This window comes from Cupressus sempervirens, chromosome 9 (genome assembly GCF_028749045.1).
Source record: "Cupressus sempervirens isolate cs-2001-9-10 chromosome 9, ASM2874904v1, whole genome shotgun sequence".
Classification (NCBI taxonomy): Eukaryota; Viridiplantae; Streptophyta; class Pinopsida; order Cupressales; family Cupressaceae; genus Cupressus; species Cupressus sempervirens.
Genome location: NC_143126.1, coordinates 815480044 through 815502824, shown reverse-complemented (window position 1 = coordinate 815502824; position 22781 = coordinate 815480044). Strand labels below are relative to the sequence as shown.

Here is a 22781-nt window from a genome sequence, read left to right as displayed (position 1 = left end):
CAAAGCGAATCATATACAACAAAGCATTCAAAAAGAACTGGCAACTCTCAAGGAACAACAAACATTCTGGAGAGAAATTGATGCCAATTTAGTAGAGATTAAAAGCATGGACGACAATATAGTCAGGTCACTAAAGTTAATCAGCACTGGAGAATAAGAGCAAATTGACATATGGCTGGAAAACATCTGATGGAAGAATGATAGTATGAATGAACAATTGAATGAAGGAGAACAATTCTTAAACTCTTGCAAGTTACTGAAAAAGAGGGCCTTGGGAGAAATACCAATGATCGTAGAAGGTATTCCTATTAATGAACATACTCAAAATCTAGACATATCTTCCATCTTGAAATGCATAGAAACAAAAATCAACATCGAACTTGGTAGTAAACAAAGTTCAGATGCTAGTGTTATGATGAAATTGAGCAGTCTCTCAGTAGCATTGAATTCCTGTACTCAAAACTTGTCAGGTTGTGTCACAGAATTGGATCAAATTAGAAAGAGACATGAGTTGTGTAAGCTGAAGATGCAGAGTTTAATCGTCATTAAGAACAAAACTTTGGCTCAAGTCATCAAATCATTCAGAGCATACAAGGCAAACTTGACTCAGTTGCTGGTAGCAACTACAGATCAAGGAATGAGTTCAAAGAATTAAAAGTTAGAAGTATTTCTATCTAAAGTTGTCTTAGATTTTTTTTGATGTAATTTGTAAAAAGGTCAACTTTAGAATTAACTCTAGTTTTCATTTTTCTAACTGTAGTTAAGCTTCGAGGGTTAGAGTTAGTTATGAATCATCTTCAAGTAGTCCAAACTCTAACTTTTTGGGTAGTTATGAACCCGAAAAGTTGGTTATTTTAGATTGGCTATAAATTTCTGGAGATCAATGTAATAAGGGACTTTTTTGGACTTGGATACAGGGGAACACTTATGCTCTGATAAGAAAAAGCAATTATTGGAAAGTGTGTACAATTGTTGTTTTTGTAATCAGTTATTTCTTACTTTTTTGGTGCAAGGAAATAAAGGAAGTACATTTGGCATTCTCTTTCTAAAGTTCTGAATTGTTAAGTGTTGATTCATTTTATGAGTATTTCCATGGTACGGTGTGAGTATTCATGAATGGTTGAATTAGCATTGTGATGGTGAAAGTTCTCAAGCGTAGTCCTTCATTGCTCTCATTAGTGGTTACATCATTTTTATGAAAACGTTGAAGGCGTGTGGTGCATTCGCTATCAATGGTTTTCCTTTCTCTTTTCTAAGTTTTATTTATCTGTATTGAAAAATCTAAAATTTTATCTTACGAGGGAGCTGCCCCTCTAAACACAGAGGGTCAGATACCAAGGCCTATCCAACTATTGTGAACGGTTTGTCACACACTTCGTTGGGCTAATTTCTTTAGTGACAAATCTGTTTACTGACATAATCTCACACACAATTTCTCTTTAGGTAAATTTTTTATCATAGGTAATTTTTCACAACAATTGTATTAAGAAGAACTAGACGCTATACCTCCCTTATTTCTTGTATAGTATTTTATGAAACACCTTGAATATTTTTAATAAAAATTGCAATATTGTGTTTTGATCACAGAGACAATTTGTCAAAACTATTTTTAATTAAAATTGCAGAATTGCCTTTTAATCTCACACACACTTTCTCTTTAGATAAAATTTTGATTTTCCTCTTTTGGTCACATGAACTAGAGGCATATTTCTTGTATAATATTTTAGAAAACACTTAGAATATTTATATTAAAAATTTGAAAACCTCCCAATATTACATTACGTGAAACCTCCCAAATATGTTTTAGGAAACCTCCCATGAAAGTGCTACATTACGTGACCACAAATCAGCCCCCCAATTTCAGTGACTATAATAATAGACTCGGATTATAAATTTATGAGAGTAGTAAGAAAAGGGTTATAAAGACAACGTGATAAAGAAGAAGAGTAGTGAAACAATGAAAACATATCTATGAAAGATCTATCTATTCCATACAATTCCTTCCATTATTCTTTGAGATCTTCGCATCTGTGTTAATAAAATCTCTGGATTTTGCGATCCAATTTTGTTGGGTGCATATTCAGACCTATTTTCGAAACTTTTTTTGGGCGGGTTTAAACACACAAATTTATTCACTGCTGTACTGAAACATGTATGAATAAAAAGCAGACTGGGAAAGAAAAGCCGGGGAAATAACTCTGGCGGGTTTCCAAGTCAGGTGATGGCGGATCCGCCCATCAAAGATTATAATGCTGTTGTTCTTTCAGACGATTTAATTGCGGGGTTTATTACAATTAGTTTAGGGTTTGGAGACTTTGTTGTAAAGATTGGGGATTTGAGGGGGCGGGAAGCATGCTGAAAGTGCTCCGGGTGCACCTTCCGTCTGAGATTCCGATTGTGGGCTGCGAGCTGTTACCTTACGTTCTCTCTCGTCGTCCTGATAGTTCCGTCACCAACGACGATTTTACCGAATCCAGCCCCATTGACGGTTACTACTTGAGATTTCGATGGTGAGTAACGTGAAATCTTTGATCCGTTCTGTATTTGGGAAGCCCATTTGCTGTGTTTTGGAAGCCCATTTGATAATTGTTCATGCCCGTGCATTTTGAATCTGCTGTTGTCGTAGATTTTTTAAGTAAATTTTACAGGGACAAAGTTTAAACTGTAATCACTCCTCTTCTTTGAAAGCTCGTTTATAGTATATGATTACTCATGTAATTTGTTTTTGCTATTTGGCATAGGTTTAGATTAGAATGCGTTCTATTTTAGGAAACCCTTTTTTGAAAGTTTACGAGGGACCTCGTAATTTGTTTTTTGAAAATTTAGACGGGCAAGAAGTCAACCCTTTTTTGAAATTCTGCGTGTCCATGAAGCTTGTGTTCGGTGGTGACCAAATTTTTTTCTGATTTGCTCATGTAATTTGGTTTTGTTGTTGCCACAAAATTTTCGATGAGGCAGGAAGTTAAACACTAATTCATTGTGTTTTTGGTAATTTCTTTTTTTTCAAATTAATTTTCGTAGGAATAGTTTGTCGGGCGGATTGTAAAATATTGTTCCACTAAATTTTGATGGCTAACGCGTGAAACGGGAACCCCTTAATTTTTTGTGGAAAACCTTTTTAAAATTACTCGCGCCCATGTTAATCAGTCTATGCTGCTAGAACAAACTTGTAGAAAATTTTGTGAGGAGAGAATTGAACTCTAATCATTCTTTGCTGCTGTTGAATTGTGTATGCCTAGTAATTTGTTTTTGCTGTTGACTCATATTTTGATGGAAGCAGTACCTTTAACTTTAATCCATGGGGATTTTTTCTTTTGATATTGCACACGTTCTTATAATTTGTTTGGAAGGGCTTGTTGGAATTATATGTTTGTATGTAAAATCTTTTTGCTAGTGCCATAACAACTAGGTAATTTTGTAGAGAGAAGCTTTAGTTTATTAGATCTTTTTCCAGTAATTGATGTTTGTATTTTTTCAAGAAAGTATGCCCATGTAACTTGTTTTTGTTGTTGCATCAAATTTGCAAAGAAAAATTTACCTTCTGTTTTGGTAGGTTACATCTGAACCAAATAAAGTTCAGTGGTAGGCCTATCAAACTTTAATCTGGTGTTCAATTTAGAATCTCTTTATTTGACATCATGTATACCTATGTGATTTGTAGTGGCTTTTGCCACTAAAAGTTCCAGGTGCTCATGTTAATTATATTTTCTGTTGGAACTGGAAAGTTGCCCTGACGTACCCCAGCGCCGGTGTTCCACTGGTTAATAATTAGGCAGATTAGATTTGGTTACACAAAAATCTTCAAATAGCTGTTTTAATATTATGCATACCCAAGTAAATTTGTTTTTCTTGTTGCTTCAAACTTATATTGATTTGCGCTTTCTAGAGGAAGATTGGATACTGATGAAGTTAATTTTGATGGTAAGTAAAACCAATTGAAACACATTGTGCTTATCTTGAATCCTTTTTAAAAAAACGTGTCTGCATGTAATTAATTTATTGTTGCTGTTCCCACAAATTTGTTCTAAATTTTGTTTACATGTGTTATTTTTTCTATTCACTAAATTTTTATAATGTTGGTTAAAGTGGAACTCACTACTTTCTTTTGTACAATCCATTGTCAAATTATTCATGCCCATGAATTTTAATTTTTTCTGTTGCCATAAATTTGTACAGAGAAGGTATTTTTTACAGGTGGATAAGTCCCTGTGCCACTTTGTTTCTGGAAAGCGTTGTACAAAATCATGTAGTGCAAGTTTGTTTTTATGTAGGTGGATTAAATCCAGTTGTACTCAGTTTTGGTTGTAATTAATTAAAATTCTAGTCTTTTTCCAGAAACTCCTTTTGAAAGTATGGGTGCACATGTAATTTTTTCTTATGCCATAAAAAAATCTGATGCATCAAACTGATTGCAACCAAGTGGAATCCATTGTTTTTTTTGGAGATCCTCTCTAAATTTTTGCATGTCTATATAATTTGTTTATGCTGTAAAATTTATATTATATTTTGTAGCAAGGAGGTTGTGTTTCTTAAGATAGATAAGATTCTGTTCTACTGGGTTCCCATGTAGTTTGGTACCTGTGTCATAAATCTTTATCCCATTGTGCAAATTTATAGAGAAAATGTTTGGTTTTTAAGTAGATCACTCGTTTTCCATCTAATTTTCATGGTAAGACTGTCAAACTGGATTGTCTCCTTTTTCTGGAAATGTTTTTTGAAATCATGTAAAGCCCATACAATTTATTTTTATTGTGGGCCTTATTTCACAGTTAAATTCTAATAGCATGCAAGACAAACTAACTGTCTTATTTCACCAAGGACTTGCACCTGGACTTGTCAGCAAGCTGAATAACCTAAGTTTACTAATTTCCACAAACTTCATGATGTCTTCTGAGATTTGAGCTTTGTGCTCTTTTACAAATTCTTGATGCTGTTATCATTGTGTTGACTTTGATACCATTAATCTTGGTATATTGAATGGAATATCAAATATGAAATATGCTATTTTTATTTTATTTCATAAACACTTTCTGTGGACTTGCATGTTGACTCATCCACTGGGGGTGCAATGTGCTCAATATGGAGTTTAATGTCTTAGATTTTACTCATGTGCTAATAATTCATGATGTTTCCTGAGATTTGGTTCTTGGTTTTGGCTAAGAATACACATATCTATATTTAAATTCAGTAAACAAGTCAAATTGAAATCTTTTATCTTTTTCATTGGGTGAATATTTTAGTGGCGAACCTTCTGCTTGGGTGCCACGGGCTTGTATCTTGGACTGGCACCTGGATTCATAAAGTAGATGTATGCTACATGTAGTGAGGTGTGTGTATGTGCCGATTTTAACCTAATTCCAAATGCTTTACAAGTCTCCCTATTGTGGACTTGAAACTCCTTAAATTCCTGATGCTTTTATGACTGATGTTCAATCATTGACATTAAAACGTTCGTTTTTTTAAATTAGGCTTCATCTCTATTTTGGAAACCTGATTTGAGGCAATTTAGTTTTTGAGTGTTCTGTATTAAAATTAAACCTACTCATGTAATTTGGGTTCCTGCCTTATGAAGTTTCTGGTGTGAGGGTTTGGGATTTTTTCTTGTTTTAGTGTTTTAATTTATGATGGACTACAGTCTGTTCCACATTTGTGCCATGGATTTGTTTAGTAGCTGAATTTTGGGAGTTCATAACTTAAATGGCTGTTAATTGTTTTAAAAAATAGTCCTCAAATTTTAGGATCAGAGTTTATTTGATTAGCAGCCGAAGGCTGAGGTAGCTTATTTTGCCAAATTCAAGGCTTGTACCTCGTCTTATCCTCCAAGGATGTCTTTGGATAATGGTCATGGTAAGAATGGAACCCTTTCATGATCATCAAGATAGAATTCACTTTTTGGACATGGGTTATTTGTAGCTTTACCATTTGAATATTGACATAGGGGTGGTTGACAAGTGTTTAATTTAAAATTGAATCTTTAATACCATTATTTGACCATTTAATTCAAAAAATCTTATTTGGTAAGGTATCTTTGACATATATGTTTTTTAATCTATAAAAATCAACCGATAATTAACACCTAATGTTTGTAGTGCAATATTATCATAGGGCAGTTGTATCTCAGCCTTATTTGTTTATGGCCCTGCAGAGCAACAATTATGTATATATGGAATGACTTTTTACTGTGAAAATTGAATTGTAGCATTATCACATGTGAAATTTGAATAATGTCCCACTGACTTGGTTTATTTTTGACAACATATTTTGGAACTTGCTCCAACCCCCTTTTTCTGGGCTTCTTTGTTGAGGCTCAACCTTATTTGGAACTTGCATCAATCACCTTTTTCTCGGCTTCTTTGTTTATCAGCCGCTATTGTTTTATGGCCCTGCATAGAAACAATAATGCATATGGATTCTGGAATGACTTTTCACAGTGAAATTTGGAATTGCAGCCTTATCAAATGTGAAATTTGAATAATGCCTCCCTGACTTGGTTTGTTTTTGACAACATCATTTGGAATTTGCACCAACCTCCTTTTTGTGTGCTTCTTTGATGAAACTTGTTTGGCTGCACAAAGCATGTTTATTCTCAATTTGGTGAAGTCACTATTATTAGGCGCTTTGAGATGGTTAAATTTCAGGTTGGACTTGCGCCTGGCCTTTGCAACATTTTAGGACAGTTTCTTTCATGTCTAACCATTTTTTTCTAACCATGTTTTCACTCTGTTGATCTGACTCTCTGTTGCACTGTTGCCATCAATTGGCGGTAGCTTGTGTTTTGAAATGTTGGAGGATCGTTTAATTGACAGATCAGAGTTAGATTTATCTTTTTTGTTTTTTCTGTTTTTAAATTTGCTTATTGAAGGTTTTTGGTTCTTAAAGCTGTATTACATTAGTTGTTCTTACCCAAGGTATCGTTTTCCTGTCAAAATTAAACTGGGACTTGCATGTAACCAAGAGTTGCACCAGAACAAAGAAGACTTTTTATTGGATTTCTTTTTCTAAGTAAATGCATCACCATGCAGCTTCAACATTCATGAAGCTTAGGAAAGGCCTTTCTGTAATCAGGGTTTATTTTGTTCAAGCTCACTTGGCATTTGTGTTCCGCTATGTATTGATATTTCAAGTCACAATGTTTGAGTTTGAGTTCAAGTTTGGCAACTATGAAGTTTGGATGAAGTTCGGCAAGGTCAAAAAACTTGGGAAAAATTGGCTTTAAATTCACCTTTCATAATTTTCAAAAAATAAAAGTGTATCTTATAAATTATCAAAATAGTTTACCATAAAATAAAATAAAAATTATTAATGAATAAACATACAAATTAATAAATATTAATGTTTAATTAAAATATATATACATTACAGTAAACATAATAAAAAATGATAAAAATAATGTAATCTAACAATAAATAATAATAATGAATGAATGAACATAAAATAATAAAATATTAATATTTTAATAAAAAATAGACAAAATTCATAACATTCTAAAGAAAGTCAAATGTTTTAATAAATTGATATTGACAAACAATTAAAGGCAACATAAATTTAAATAAGTTGAAACCCAAAACAAATGAAAAAACCTAAATTTAAATAAGCATAATAAATAATAATGAATGAATGAACATAAAATAATAAATATTAATATTTTAATAAAAAGTTTACATAAAATTTATAACGTTCTACAGAAAGTCAAATGTTTTAATAAATTGATATTGATAAACAATTAAAGGCAACATAAATTTAAATAAGTTGAAACCTAAAACAAATAAAAAAGCATAAATACACACACACACACACACACACACACACACACACACACACACACACACACACACACACACACCGACATCCATAACAGTGTCCTTGCCATCTAATCGGGCAATTTCCAAAATATTGATACCAGACTTGATGTTCCAATATCATGGAATTTGAATTCAAGTACAATTCCAGTTTCAGGTCTCAACAAGAATTGTATGTCATAATATATAGAGACTTTCAGCTAAACTATGGATTTTAGCATGAAACAATGCAGTCCGTCATTGGGAGAAGAGAGGAATGGAACTGACAGGTTGAGGAGAGGCAGCGATGATTCATGATCAGGCTGGGCAGTGACAATTTGTAGACAATGGTTACAGACCAGACCCACAAACAGGTTGTATACGAAGTACAAACGTTTTAGACAATGGCCCACGACCAACCACAACACACCATGACAATTTGCAGACAATGAATATGATGGCTGCCACAATTTTCCCTAGCCATCCACACAAAAATTGCAGACAATGACAGATAATGGATGCAGTGATTTTCCGTAGCCTTCCACAAACAATCTTCCAAATTTGATTTGTTTGCAGTAAGATTTATCTAAAAAAATGCCAAAAACCCTACAAAAGGCCGTAAGGAACTATGTTTTTTGAGAAAATGGTAACTGCTTTTTTTGGCAGTACGATTTTCAGCCGAATTTTTGTTTATTTATTTATAGGTTCAGCAAATTTGGAACCTGGGGCTGAAAATTGGGGAACCCTGTGACTTAGCTGATATTGCAAACTACATGGGAATGATACCCAGGTCTCCTCTGCTCTTTGTTTTGGTCTGTGCATGAATTCACTCACATAGGAAGCATAGCAAAAGCGATTTTAATTTTTAATTCATTCCTCAAGACACAATTGCCTGGCCATAAGGCTTACGACTACACCATGGCAGGCTGGCTTTGCTAATTAAATTATTTATTGGGTTTAATGTAAGTTTCCAACACTAGATGACAATTCATGAAATTTTAAGAGTCCCCTTGCATATGAATAAGGTTGATATTTCATCTAAATTTATTCGTATTATGCTTAGCTTCACTGCTTTTTGATAGTATAAGATGTACCAATGCTATTAATTGTATTGTGTTTGTTTCTTGTTTTTATCAATAGTTTCTCGAATTATGCTATTGATTTTTTTCTTCAGGATATTTGATTAGACACCATTATCAGGAATATGCAATGGATAGATGAATTTCTAAAGAATTTGTAACTTCAACATATATAGATTTTCTGTACATTTTATGTGTTGAAAGAACCTTGTTTCTTAACAAGGTGCTGCAGATTTACCCTTTCCGTTTCTCATCTTTGGCAACATAGGATCAAGGGGACCTCTCCCACTTGTTTACACACCTCATTTGTCGAAGTTGTAACAAGTTCCTGGGTGACAGTGGGCTTTGCTGTCCCATACAAGCTCCCAGTTGTTATTCTGCTTACATGTTCAAAAGTTGCAGGCTAACCAAAATGATTTGCTTAACATTTGATAGTTATACACTGAACATATAGTCTTTTTAATGTTGAAATATATGCTAAAGGTTACTTGTTCAATGCACACAGCCATGGGTTGCTGCTTTGGGCAGTTTGGATCATTGCATGGATGTGATGATTGATCTTGTTGGCTTATTTCTGTGGATTCTATCTGAGGTTTAGGAGTTGTTATTTCCACTTTTCAACATGGAGTCAAAGTACGAAAACTTTTTATATTGTTTACAAGAAACTTGTCACTTAAGTAGAGATTTTAAATGGAATAATGTGTGTTCAAGCACAGTTCTAATGACCATATTTACCAGAATTGTGATTCAATAATAATTGTCTGGATAATTATGAGTTCAGTGACATTGTATTTTTCCTATGTTATTCAGTTCGCTGGAAATGCCTCCTGAACCAGCAGAAGTTAAAACTGGTACCTGGTCCCAGTACAGTTCGACTGCAGGTTTGGGCAGGGTTCAATTTTCAGCCACCCTGTTTGAATCAACCCATTTGCCATTTGTACCCAGGCGGAGCAGTCTTTAACTGGTTGAACTGATGTCGTACTTAGTCAAATTTTCAGCTTAGGGACAGGAGGATTTAAGTTATATTTGTATAAATGCCATTAGGATTTTGAGATAGGTTTCAGCTGAAGAGTTATAATGTAGATTCTAATTTTTGGTGATTTTCAAAAAATCCTAGACTTAGGCAAATTCCAGGATTCTGCATGCCTTCAGCAGTGTTATCTCCCACAACCTGTCCTGGTTTTTGAGGTCAAATTGAATCTGGAACATTGATTTTCTAATGATTCTAAATCATTTCCTCACAAAACACTTGGTTTCAAATATCAATTCAATATTCTTGATAGACTTAGCTCAACCACTTGCTTACACCCAAGACACACATTACTTTCAGGAAGCCAAAATTACTCGAACTCACTCTCGGACTTGGAGACTTTAAAATTGCAACCACCTAAAACTACCTCAAACACGTTGCCAAGAGAATTTTTTTTTAGAAGGGAAGTGAAGAAGATGATGAAGAAGGATATCAATAATTTTTTAATCCATTAGTTGAACTTCAAACAATGATACATGGACTCGTTATGATTTAATTTTAATGTTTTGAATCTTTGATGTTGAACTTGAAGTATATGATGCTATGATGGTATGGTCATGATTCATGATGCTATGATGGTATGATCATGATTCATGATGCTATGATTACAAGTTTATGTTGTTTTTGTTGTTTAAATATTTTTATGATACTATGTGACATACTAATCTTAACTCATGCTTCTAGGCTTCATAAATGTGTGTTCGTGTAATTTTTATATGTTTTTCTACAAATGAACCCAATCCCCTTTTCAAAATTTTGCTGTACCAGCGAGCTGGTCCTTTGTAACCAAACTTGAACGGGCAACTTAATATTTTCCTCATTTTTGTTAATGATCTTGAATGCAGTAATATTTGTAAGTAAAATCACTAATCATTTTAGATCCTTGACTTTTAATTGCTAACACAGGTGTTTTATAACATGGCAAAATTCTATGTCGAGTTTTGCTACTTTGGTTTATAAAGCTGAATCTAGTTCTTGTTTTGGTTTATAATGGATTTTTGTTGAAAGTAAGTCTAGTCATATTAGTTTTGGGAACAGCGAAGTGATGTGGTAATATTTGGTCAATTTTCATGACTCATTTCTGTACAAGTTCACAAGAATGATTTCAGTAGCATTCCTAATTGAACTTAGTGAATTGTGAATTTTGACTTAAGTTGTGCACGCATATGCAATTTAATTTTCTCTAAATGCATATTCTCCAAGTAGATCCTTAAAATCCAATTTGACAATTTATTCATACCTTATAATATGCAAATACGTTTAAGTTAATATTTTACTCTTTGGCAGCTTCTGGGCCTTATTAGCAAGTTGCATTTTTCTGACTTCAATTTTATACCTGTTGATTCTTTGAATTTTTTTTGTTGGACATGGAATTTAATATTGGATATCTTGTCCTTTCTTAATCGTGGCATTGGATATGTACATTCATACAAACACTGTTGACACTTTATAATCACCTGCATGCATTGTGGCAATTTTGTTTTTCTTCTTGTTCATCCTGTTTACAGCATCATTCACCTACATGATGCTTCAACAGGTTGGGGCAAATGTGTATGTTGGAACAGCTTTTTCTCATCTCATCTTTCTATATTTTCGTTGTTATTGAATATGTGACAGTATTTTCCATTAATGAGGATGCAGACTAGTTTTCCTGATTAGCTTGATTTATTCTCTAGCTCCTTGTTTCTGTGATTTAAAACAGCCATTCTAAGTCCATATGTCACAACTGCTGGCTAATAACATTTGATGGATTTGTTATATATTTTTATGAGTAATAGGTGTTATAGAAGATGCTGTATGTAAGCTATTAACATTTGATGGATTTGTTATACATTTTTATGAGTAATAGGTGTTATAGAAGATACTGTATGTGCATCTTTACAATCTCTCATTGCTTTTTGTATTCTACATATTATATATTCTTCTCATTTGGAATGTGGAACCATGCGTTTTATCATATTCAACAATATTCAGTTAAAATGATTTCTGTTTGCCTTTTGCATGCTTCACTGGCTGGTTGGCAATTATACCTTTTAGGTTTCTTTTAATGATGCTCATTTGTTTGACCCTATAAGTGTTATGATTATCCCAATATTTATTTTATAAATGGTTTTTGCTCGCTTCATCCTTTTGTCTAATGAAAGTCATAGTTTAAAAATTCGGTATCGGCAATATCTTGGCTGACCCAAAAATTGTGAAAATATCGAAATCGGTGAAAAATCGGCGAAGTATTCGGCAAGAAATCGGCACTTTTATCGAACATTTGAAAATATACAATTTCTTAAAATATTTTTAAAAATGCATACATACACACTACATTTGTAGAACATATAATGATTTGAGATATCTACCATATATGAAGCAAAGTTCTGAGTTAAACAATAATTCATAATTTCATAGCAATTAAAACTTAGTAGATTAACATAGTAATAGAATCATAAACTGAAAAACAAGTATAACTGTATAACATAAAAATATAGATAAGTTCAATACATATAGCAATCAAACTCCATGAAAGTTTGAAATAACAACTTCTGAATACATATTAAGTTCAAGTTTCAGTATCAATAAAAACTAAAAGTAGCAATCATAAATTATGTCTACGAGTAAAACTCGAAAAAGATCGCTGCTGTTGGGTGAGTGGTGTTGAAGTAGTTGCTCTAGCAACATCCTCAACAGGTGCCCTAGTAGGTGCCTCATGCTCCACAAAAGCCTCTGATGGATGACCAAGCTCAGGTTCCACTTCACGTGCTGCCACATTTGCATCCCAGTCATCTGCCTCCATCTCAAACTCAGCTAGTTGCTCATCTGTCAATAAAGGTTCGCCCACATCCTCATCTGCACCCTCACCATCAAGAGGAGCAATCCAATTTGCTGAATATGGATCAATGTCATCCAAGTCTAGTACTGCATATGAAGCTTGCCCTTTCACCTTCTTCTCGTGCAAGAGAAGGTTGTACTTCACATAGACCAAGTCATTTAGGCGTTTTTGAGTCAACCTATTACATTTCTTTGTATGTATGTTTTGAAAAGTACTCCAATTTCTTTCGCAGCCAGAAGCACTACAAGGCTGCGATAAAATTCGGATGGCAAGCTGTCGAAGATTAGGCATTGTGGCACCATAATCTTCCCACCACAGATCTGCAAGGTTTAAAAGAATCATTTATGATGTAGTAAAACTTCCAATAAACTTCACGAGCGAAATAAATGGTATGATAAAAGTAAACGCAAGTTCTTTTTAACCTGGCTGCAAGGTGTATCTCCTACGCTTGCAATTAGGGGAAGAAAATAATGGCCCCTCTTCCCTCTTGTAGCTCTGTAACTCATCAAGTATGACGTCTCGAAGGTCCGTATCAGCAACCAATCTTCGAATACATGTGTCCAAGCCAATTTGAACCTCTGCATTTGCTTTAAAAGTGTCGGAGAAATAGTACTTGGGGTTCAAGTAGTAGGCAGCTGCATGAATGTGTTGGTGGAGTTGTCGGTTCCACCTACAATTAATGATGTTCCATATGGGCCTATATTTTGTCTCATTTGACCTATACAAGTGCTGAATGGCCTCTTTTGCGCTATCCATAGCCTCATATAGAAACCCCATGGGGTTTTTATCCCCATCCACAATTTGTAGAACCTTCACCAACGGCTTTGATACGTAGACATAATATAACATACAAAATCAGCCAATGAAAATATTTCAAAATTAAATTCTAAATCATCAATTAAGATTTGAAAACTTACTTTGAGGGTCTCCTCCATTAGCTTTTCAAAGTTACCATCAAACACAATCCTCACAATCTTCTCTGCATTAGGCTTCTTGGCATAAGGACTCTCCAACCATTTCTTATCAAGAAACATGTGCCTAGGTCTAACAATGTCTCTGATATGCTTTGCAAATTTAGAAAATTAGTAGCAAAGCGTGTGACCCCTGCTTGTACAAGATCCTTACCACTAGTGTGCTCTCTCATAAGACTCAAGACCCATGTATGATTGTAGATGTACTTCGCAATATTCCTTCCATCTTCAATCACCTTCTCTACCCAGCTCAGTTTCCCTAGATCCTCAAGAAGCAAGTCGAGACAATGGGTAGCACAAGGGCTCCAAAACAATGTGGGATGTCTCTCCATTAGAAGTCTAGCGGCTGCCACATATGCAGCTGCATTATGAGTCACAATTTGGATGACATTAGCCACTCTCACTTATATTACCACCTCATCCAACATGTTACACAAATTTTCTGCATTTTTCACTTGATTAGAGGCATCAACCGATTTTAGAAATATCAACTGCCCCCCTGAAGCAACTAGAAAGTTGATGAGCGTCTTATTTTTGCCATCAGTCCACCCATCAAAGATAATAGTGCAACCTTTTTGTTCCCAAACCCTTCTTTGCTCTTCCACAAGCTGATGAATGTTTCTTACTTCGTCATCTAACAACGGCCCACTCATCTCATAGGGAGTTGGGGACTTGAACCCCTTATCAGACAAAGAAATGGAAGTTACCATTTGATCCCAATATGGACTGCATAAAGCATTGAAGGAAAGATCATTCCGGACCCAAAATCTCATAATTGCCACTTTTGTCTTTTCGTGCATGTCTTTGTTCCATGCAATACCTAGGAAGCCGGGTTGAGCACCAGGAGTGTTACGTGGAACCCAAAAATCTGCTAAAGACCCACTCACACTTCCCGATCCCCGTATCCGAGGCCCAACAGAAGAAGAACTTTCTCCACCTATTTGTGATCCTGTAGAACTAAAAGTCCCCATTGGGCTGCCATGGTCTCGAATATCCTCTTTTTTGCTGCCTTACTTTGTGCATATTGTTGAAGGCTTGCCATAGCCTCTCTTGTAGCCTCTTCTGGACACTCTAGACACGGTGTAATATCATTGCATGGAATCTTTGCAAGATGATATTTCAATCGGCTTATGCCTGAAGTCATGCATTTAAAGCAATGGATACATTGGATATCTCCTTTGTTTGCTCTTGGGATACCATGTTTTCATAAAGGGTCCTTTGCTCTGCCTTCACCAGTCATCCTGTTTCAGTGACACACACAAGTCCACTTTACAAAAACAAAAAATCAGATCAATCAATAAAGATAGAAGCAGTGGCACATAACAGATAAGAGTCAACTGGCACATGAGTTATGCACTTTAGATAGAAAACAAAACAAACATAGAGTCAAAGATTCAAAATACAAAACAAACATAGAATGATTTAGAACTTAAGATACCTACCCTACTGGTTTCCCTCAATTAAAATTATTAGTCAGGTTCTTACAAGGTGACAATTTAATGTTTTTTTGTTTCAAGACAAACTTTCTAGAGATTCTTCACCTATGGAAAACTCCATGGGAGATTTAGATAACCCTGGTATAATATCCAGCTATTCTGACTAGCATTCCATTTCCTGGTTTCAAGTTTCAACTATTATACTTCCCCAACTGAGAAGAGAGTATCTTTGACCTTTCCTAGGCTAATCAAACATCTTTCTATTTAATTTGAGGTTCATTTCTTGTCAATATAACCTGAACAAGTCAAAAAAATAACAGACACACAATTCCAATTAAATGTCATTCTCCATAGGTTGGCATGAACCTTCCTCAATATACCTGTAACAGTTCTAAAGGCTAATGGTGCTAGAGTGACTGTCCACTGCCTGATGTAGTTCCACTGGTTCACAATCCTCTGGCCACAGTAGGACCTTATTAATGTTAATAATGGAAATCAAAATTCAATTTTCTGGCAACAAGAACATGCCATTCAAGATGGAACAATTTAAAGAATATTAAACAATCCTGATACTAACCTTATTTCCTTCCACGATCTATAATGGTAAAAGAACAATAATCAGGAGAATGATCTGAATTTTAATAATGAAGATGGAATTGAATGATAATTGTAATACATGTTGACAATTTGTTTCTCAACTCTTAATGGTGGTACAATTTAATATATTTTCTTCCTAATTCCTTAGGAAGGTGCATGTTACTAATGTGCCTCCGAACTCCTGAACCTAAATGGTGAAAATATCACAAGGGAAAATCATCAAGTCACATCACCTCAGGTTTCAACCCACCTCCCCAGAGCACATCATCAGATCATTGTAATTCGGGTCAGTATGCTTTTGCATGTAAAAATAATAATTTACATTGTCAAGGCCAATGTGCTTGAATCCCAAGTCTCTAATGTAAGTAAAGAAACAACTATGATTAAAGGCATGATGCCTGTGTGACTTCTTCCAGCAGAGCAAAACTTGCTTCTTAGGGCGATATCTTCTACTACTGCAATCATATACGTTGGAAATGGCATGTACCAAAATTAAAATCAGCTATGAGAATTTTTTTAGATAGAATCAGATAGAAAATTGTACATTGAAATCCAAATCGCACTGAAATCACAGTCCAGATTCCAAATCGCACTCCAAATCGAGTTCAAACTTGAAATCGCAGGTCACCGTCAAATGCTGTTCAAATTGCAGTGAAAGTCGCAGGTGAAGGATTAGGGTTTACCGCGGGAGAGATCGCAGTTGAAAGGGCGTTTTGTTGAGCCTGAAAACCCTAAAATAGAGTCACGACATGGCGAAAAGTCGACGACTTCATGCGTTGACTGTGGCGAACGATTTTTGGTGGAAAAACCTGCAATTTTATGCGGTATTATGTGTTTTACTTGCCGTGATATTAATCCATTTTCCGCCGGCGAGTTTTTGCTCGTTTTTAATGGCTCTGCAAATAACACGCGAGAACTTGCGATTTTGGTGATTTATCTATGTTTTTTTGAACTATGGATGAAACTATCAAATTATGTGTCATTAAAGTTGATGTATTTTAAATTTTAAACATGTAAACAGGATTGATTGAATCAAGATATCTATTCAGAATTACATTTTAAATATCCTTAACTTCTCACCTTATCAATAGTCAATTTTTTTGTTTATCCAAATATTTTGAAATTCTCCACAAGTCCCTAGAATCACTGTGCAATATCATCCATGGCTAGAATTTGACAATCCTATAATAGGTTGAAGTACACTAACTTAAGCAAATGAACTATCCAGTGTTCAACTATATCAAGGTCCAAGTTCTTTTATGCAGTGAACCTCTGGTGTTGTGATTGATGTCCTGCTATTGCTGTTCAATTAGATTCTACGTGACTAAGGGGATTGAATTAATATGTCTGCACTCTTGATGGCTTGATGAGATTTCCCCATTTCAGAAGATTTTTTTTATTAATGAATGGTATTTGCCAGTTTTCTGCCACAACAATAACTTTATCTAATGCATGGTTTAAACATAATTGTTTTTGTATTTGCTTGAAATTCTTGTATTTTATCTTACTCTTTACTACTAAAGTAGCACAAATGTGGTGTACATTTGGCTTCACAAAATCAAAATTTGTGAATGGGAGCTGATTTTCAATTACAGTCAAGGACAAAAAATGTGCAGACTTTTAGATGTCCTCTGGTATTATGTATTAATGTTGCCTGGTATATTTCTTTCTAATGATGCTAAAACATGCTTTTGTTCCCTTGATTTCTTTTTTTCTTTAACAAAAGTAATTAGTGTATCTTTTTAGAGGATGGCTATTTCTTTGCATAATCAATATTTTTCAGGAAGTAGCTTTTAACAAAAAGGTGTTGTACTTTTGCAGGTACCGAATCCAGAGTGACAAAAAGGTTGCAGTTTGCAGTGTCCATCCATCTGAACTTGCCACTCTACAGTGTTTGGGTTGTGTAAAGGCTAAGATAACTGCTACAAAGAGTTATCACTGCTCACCAAAGTGCTTCTCGGACTCATGGTATCACCACCGTCAATTACATGAACGAGCAGCCAGCGCAGTGCATGAAAATGGAGCTGAGGATGATGAGCTATTTGGGCGGTTTGGCAGCACAGGTTCTTCCATTCTTGGTACAGGGGGGTTAGTTGGGTCAACCTCAAACACGGGAGTTTTAAACACAAGCCTAAGCAATGGTTCTGCACTGTTAAACCCTGCTACTGTTTCAGAAAAGGGTGAGACATGGTATGAAGTTGGGCGGTCAAAAACGTATACGCCTACAGCTGATGATGTTGGCCATGTTTTGAAACTGGAATGTGTGGTGGTTGAAGCAAGCACAGGAGCACCAGTAGGTCCTAACTGCACTCTCCTTACTTCACGTGTCATCCCAGCTCCTTCACCTACTCCACGACGCATGGTCCCAGTAACTCAAGTTGATGGAGTTTTAAATCAGGAGCTTGAAGGACGCACTGCAGCTTCTGGAACTTTCACAGTTCTGTCATATAATGTATTGTCAGATTTATATGCAACCAGTGACATGTATAGCTATTGCCCTCCCTGGGCTCTTTCGTGGCCATATCGCCGTCAGAATTTGTTGCGTGAAATTGTTGGCTACCGTCCTGATATTCTTTGTCTTCAAGAGGTATGTTTGTTATCTTGGCATTGGTGCAAGAGGATGCTGAGATGATTGTATATACTCTAGACTACAAACATTTTAATTTTGTTTATCCACATTTGGCATGAAATATGTTAAACTTGTTTATGACAGGTTGGTGATAGGCTTGGTATGAATCATACTGCATTCTTTTATTTTTTTGTCTCAACAATGTACCAATTAATAATTCAATGTCTGATCTGTTGGAAATTCAGGTACAGAGTGATCACTTTGACGAGTTCTTTGCACCTGAGTTAGAGAAGCATGGTTACGCTAATGTTTATAAGAAAAAAACAACAGAGGTTCGAGCTCAATTTAACCATTTCATATTCTGTCTTTGAGTAAAATTTGTGTCTGGAGATGTGGATTAGGTCATAGAAGCACATGGTTTGCTAGATCACAAAAATGTGTGGTTTGCAGGTTTTTACTGGCACAATATATGCAATTGATGGTTGTGCAACATTTTATCGCCGTGATCGATTTTCACTTGTTAAGAAATATGAGGTATTAAAGTGTCCTATTTTTGATGTATCTGTACCTTATTGGTAATGAGATTCGCTGATTTTCTGCATTCTATTGTCTATAGGTTGAATTCAATAAAGCTGCACAGTCTTTGACAGAAGCAGTAGTGCCACCAGCTCAGAAAAAGGCCGCCCTTAGTCGCCTGCTTAAGGTAGCTCAGGTTCCTTATATGTTGTAGATTGATTAATTTCTACTTCCTATTTTTGGTTAAAACTTGATATTATTTATTAAAAGTTAAGATTTTTACCTCATAGAAAGATCTTTTCTTGATATCTAGGACAATGTTGCACTTATTGTTGTTTTGGAAGCAAAAGATGCAAATCATGGAGTTGATGCACCTTCACCGGGCAAACGGCAACTTCTCTGTGTGGTATGCTTGTTGAATTTGGCTGCAATTTGATGCTAGAGACTTTTCAGATTAGAACACATTGTATATGCTTGATACATACCTCATTTTTCATGTTTAGGATTGTTTTTGAGAGTTTCATAGTTCAGAAATGTTAGAATATTTTGCTTTTTCAGATTATAACAAATTGTATATGCTTGATACATACCTCATTTTTCATGTTTAGGATTGTTTTCGAGAGTTTCATAGTTCAGAGATGTTAGAATATTTTGCTCGCCAGATTTAGTTTACAGTTGAACATTGTTTAGTCTTTTTTAAGGTGTTAGACATTGTTCTGTAATCCAGTAGCTTGATCAGACAAAAATCTGGAAATGCAAACAGTTACTATATTTTTCTCTTTTACTAACATAGTTTCTTCGTACGTGCCCTATATTATTCAGGCAAATACACATATAAATGCAAACCCAGAACTCAAAGATGTCAAATTGTGGCAGGTATGTGTCAGCAGTTTTCCCTCTATATATATGAAAATTGAGGAGATGATAAATAGCCATAATGATCTTTCAGCTGATTAAAAGCTGTATTTATTTTGCTAGGTGCACACACTTCTAAAAGGTTTGGAAAAAATAGCTGCCAGTGCAGACATACCTATGTTAGTTTGTGGCGATTTCAACTCAGTTCCTGGAAGGTCTGTATCACCTTAAAAAAATATTTTATACACATGATTTCTGCAGTCCATATTGTTAATGTGTATAGCTTCTGGAAATTGCTGCATGAGTTTATTTCTTATAATTTATAAACTTATGCAGCTACTAACAGAAGTTATGCACATTAACATTTTACAGAGTATTTTGTTTCAGCCAATAGTGGAAGAGGGTCAGATCAATTAATATGAGCTGATTGCATTGTGTAATTTATTGTAATATTAGAGATTTTTTCTGTTTATTAAAATTGAATTTGGATTGTATTCCAGTGCTCCTCACTCTCTTCTTGCCACGGGAAGGGTTGACAGTACACATCCAGACCTAGCAACAGATCCTCTTGGTATCTTACGTCCTGCAAGCAAGCTTTGCCATCAGCTTCCTTTGGTAAGATCTATCATCACTGAATGGGCATCTAAACTGGTTGTATCCTCCTTTTTTTCATGTATGCTAATAACCATATTTAAGTTTGTAATTTGTTATTTCATACTATGAGTTATTATTGTGACTCTAAATTTTCGATGCTCTCCTTTACAGGTTAGTGCTTATTCTTCATTTGTAAGGATGGTGGGAGTAGGCCAAGAGCATCAACGGCGACGAGTGGACCCTCTAACAAATGAACCTTTGTTTACAAATTGTACTAGAGATTTCCTGGGAACTCTGGATTATATATTCTATACAGGTATTTTCAAAGGTTTTCTTCCAACATTTTTATTTATTTTTTATTTTCAGAGATATCTTGGAATGCTAATTTAGTTTCTCTGTTCATGTGGACAATTGAATCTGCTTGACATGTTCTCTAAAGCCTTGGGAATTAAAATCAAGTAGAACTTAAAATAGAACTGTCATTTTTAGTTCATTTTCATAGATAGTTCCTGGGAATTCTTGTTCATAGTTTTATACAGGCAATTTCAATTAATCATTAATCATTTTTAGGGATATCTTGGAATTGTAATTCAAATACCTTATCAATGTAGAAAGTTTGAATGTACTAGGCATTGTTATTAGAAGCCTTGGAAATAAGGACCCTCACAAAGCCTTGGAAAATAGTGACTCAATTTTTTTGATATGTAATAGGTATTTTATTTTCTTGTTAATCAATAACTTTCAATCATTTGCACTAAAAAATGACATCCATTATTTGTTTTTTGTTGTGTACCCATTTGGTGGTAACATGTATAATATAATTTTTATTTCATTAAGCATCAGTCATGTTAATATAAATGCTTTGATTCCAGCGGATTCACTCACAGTGGAGTCTCTGCTAGAGCTTTTGGATGAGGACAGCTTACGCAAAGACACAGGTCTTCCTTCTCCTGAGTGGTCATCTGATCACATTGCACTTTTGGCAGAATTCCGATGCAAGCACAGGCCGCGACGCTAGCAGAAGTATGTCAGAAGATTATACATCTTCTTTGCCCAAGCAAAACATACGATGTGCCAATATGGTATTGATTGGGACATTTAGTGAATATCATTTTCCCAAGCAATGGTCTAAATGATAACATGCCCACTTTTTCCTGTTTGTATTTTGCAAGTTATCTTTTATCTCTACATTGGCCCTTGCCTTGTCTGAGATGGTGGTATAATCATAATGTATCATGAAGAATTCCTGGCAACATTTTGCTTGCATAATTTAAAGTAGGCTGTCCTTAAACCCTTTGAATTGCAAGAATACCACACATGTACATTTTATAATAGAGGATGGGGTTCAAGAAAGATTGCCGTGATAATGTAGTGACAATAAGGTCTGACCAATATTTATCTGCATGTATGACAGCAGCATTTATCAACGGAAGAGTAATGGGAGTTCCGTTTAGGTTTTCTGATCTTTTTTTGATGGATCGAAATTCACAGTATTTTGGAAGGTTTCCATTTAGCAATCATCTCAATAGATGCATAACATGTTCTGGTTCTTATGTTAAAGCCATTTAATGAATTTTATAGATTTATTCATAGTTCCTTGACCTTACTGCTCTGTATACTTATGTGGTGATTGAACAATGTAACAAATTCCTCTTGCAAAGATGCATCTTCTTGATTGATATTATGTGGCTAACAGTTTATGGAAGATTCTTTGATAATAGGAGTAACTAGTTAAGGCAATGCTGTTTGAGCTCCAGTGATATTTGGAGGCGTCTTAACTTCTTTCTAAAACCGAATAGGACTGCATTCTGAATTGATATTATACCTGGTCTATTTTTAATGCAATTTTTATTTCTGGATTCAATTGTGTGCGAGTTTTTGTCATCAACGTTTTGGATCACATTCCGTGATCCATCATCTGGATGAGATCAAAGGAAATGTAGGGAAAGATATCCCTTGTTAACGCTAACTGCTATGCTCTGTTGTTCTTTTCCATTATCGGAGAACACATTAGAATCTGAGCTGTACATGAGCAGAAATTGAGCTGTACATGAGCATATGAGCCCTTTTTGGCACAAAAAAATGTGGATTTACTTATATGATACAGCCCCAGGTATTAATGATTGGTATTTTACAGTTTTTGGCTTTTCAGACTACTGCATCTCATACTTTCTTATGGCTCTTGGTTCAGAAAGCTTATACTGATGGATGAGCAGAATCAATTTTCTGTTCCAGGCTTCTACAAATGTTCTTGTAATAACTTTGCTTGTCTGAGAATACTTAGTAATTGAAATGCTAACTATTGAACAGGTAAGGTCTGTTTACAGGTATGTCATCGTTGGCAATGAACCAGCACTGTTATACCTTTTTTCGTGAAAAATATTACAAAATAATGAAAGATAAAGTAAAAAAACATAAGCAATATATGGTGAAATTGGAAGTTTGTGGAGAAAAGATAAAATGCAAAAACATAAGCAATATCAAAGAACGCTAGACAATTGTATTACTGAAGATCAGGATCGCATGAAATTGGAA

General features: G+C 34.9%; 1 protein-coding gene across 1 annotated transcript; it reads left to right on the top strand.

The window, feature by feature from the left end:
* Positions 1–1948: 1948 nt before the first annotated feature.
* On the top strand, positions 1949–21709 carry LOC149541187 (carbon catabolite repressor protein 4 homolog 1-like). Its single transcript, XM_089802188.1, has 11 exons — positions 1949–2510; positions 17534–18299; positions 18527–18613; positions 18732–18815; positions 18898–18984; positions 19111–19203; positions 19620–19673; positions 19776–19867; positions 20153–20267; positions 20418–20562; positions 21119–21709. The coding sequence occupies exons 1-11, from the start codon at positions 2353–2355 to the stop codon at positions 21262–21264; spliced, it is 1827 nt and encodes a 608-aa protein (XP_089658314.1). The 5' UTR covers positions 1949–2352; the 3' UTR covers positions 21265–21709.
* The last annotated feature ends 1072 nt before the right edge of the window (positions 21710–22781 follow it).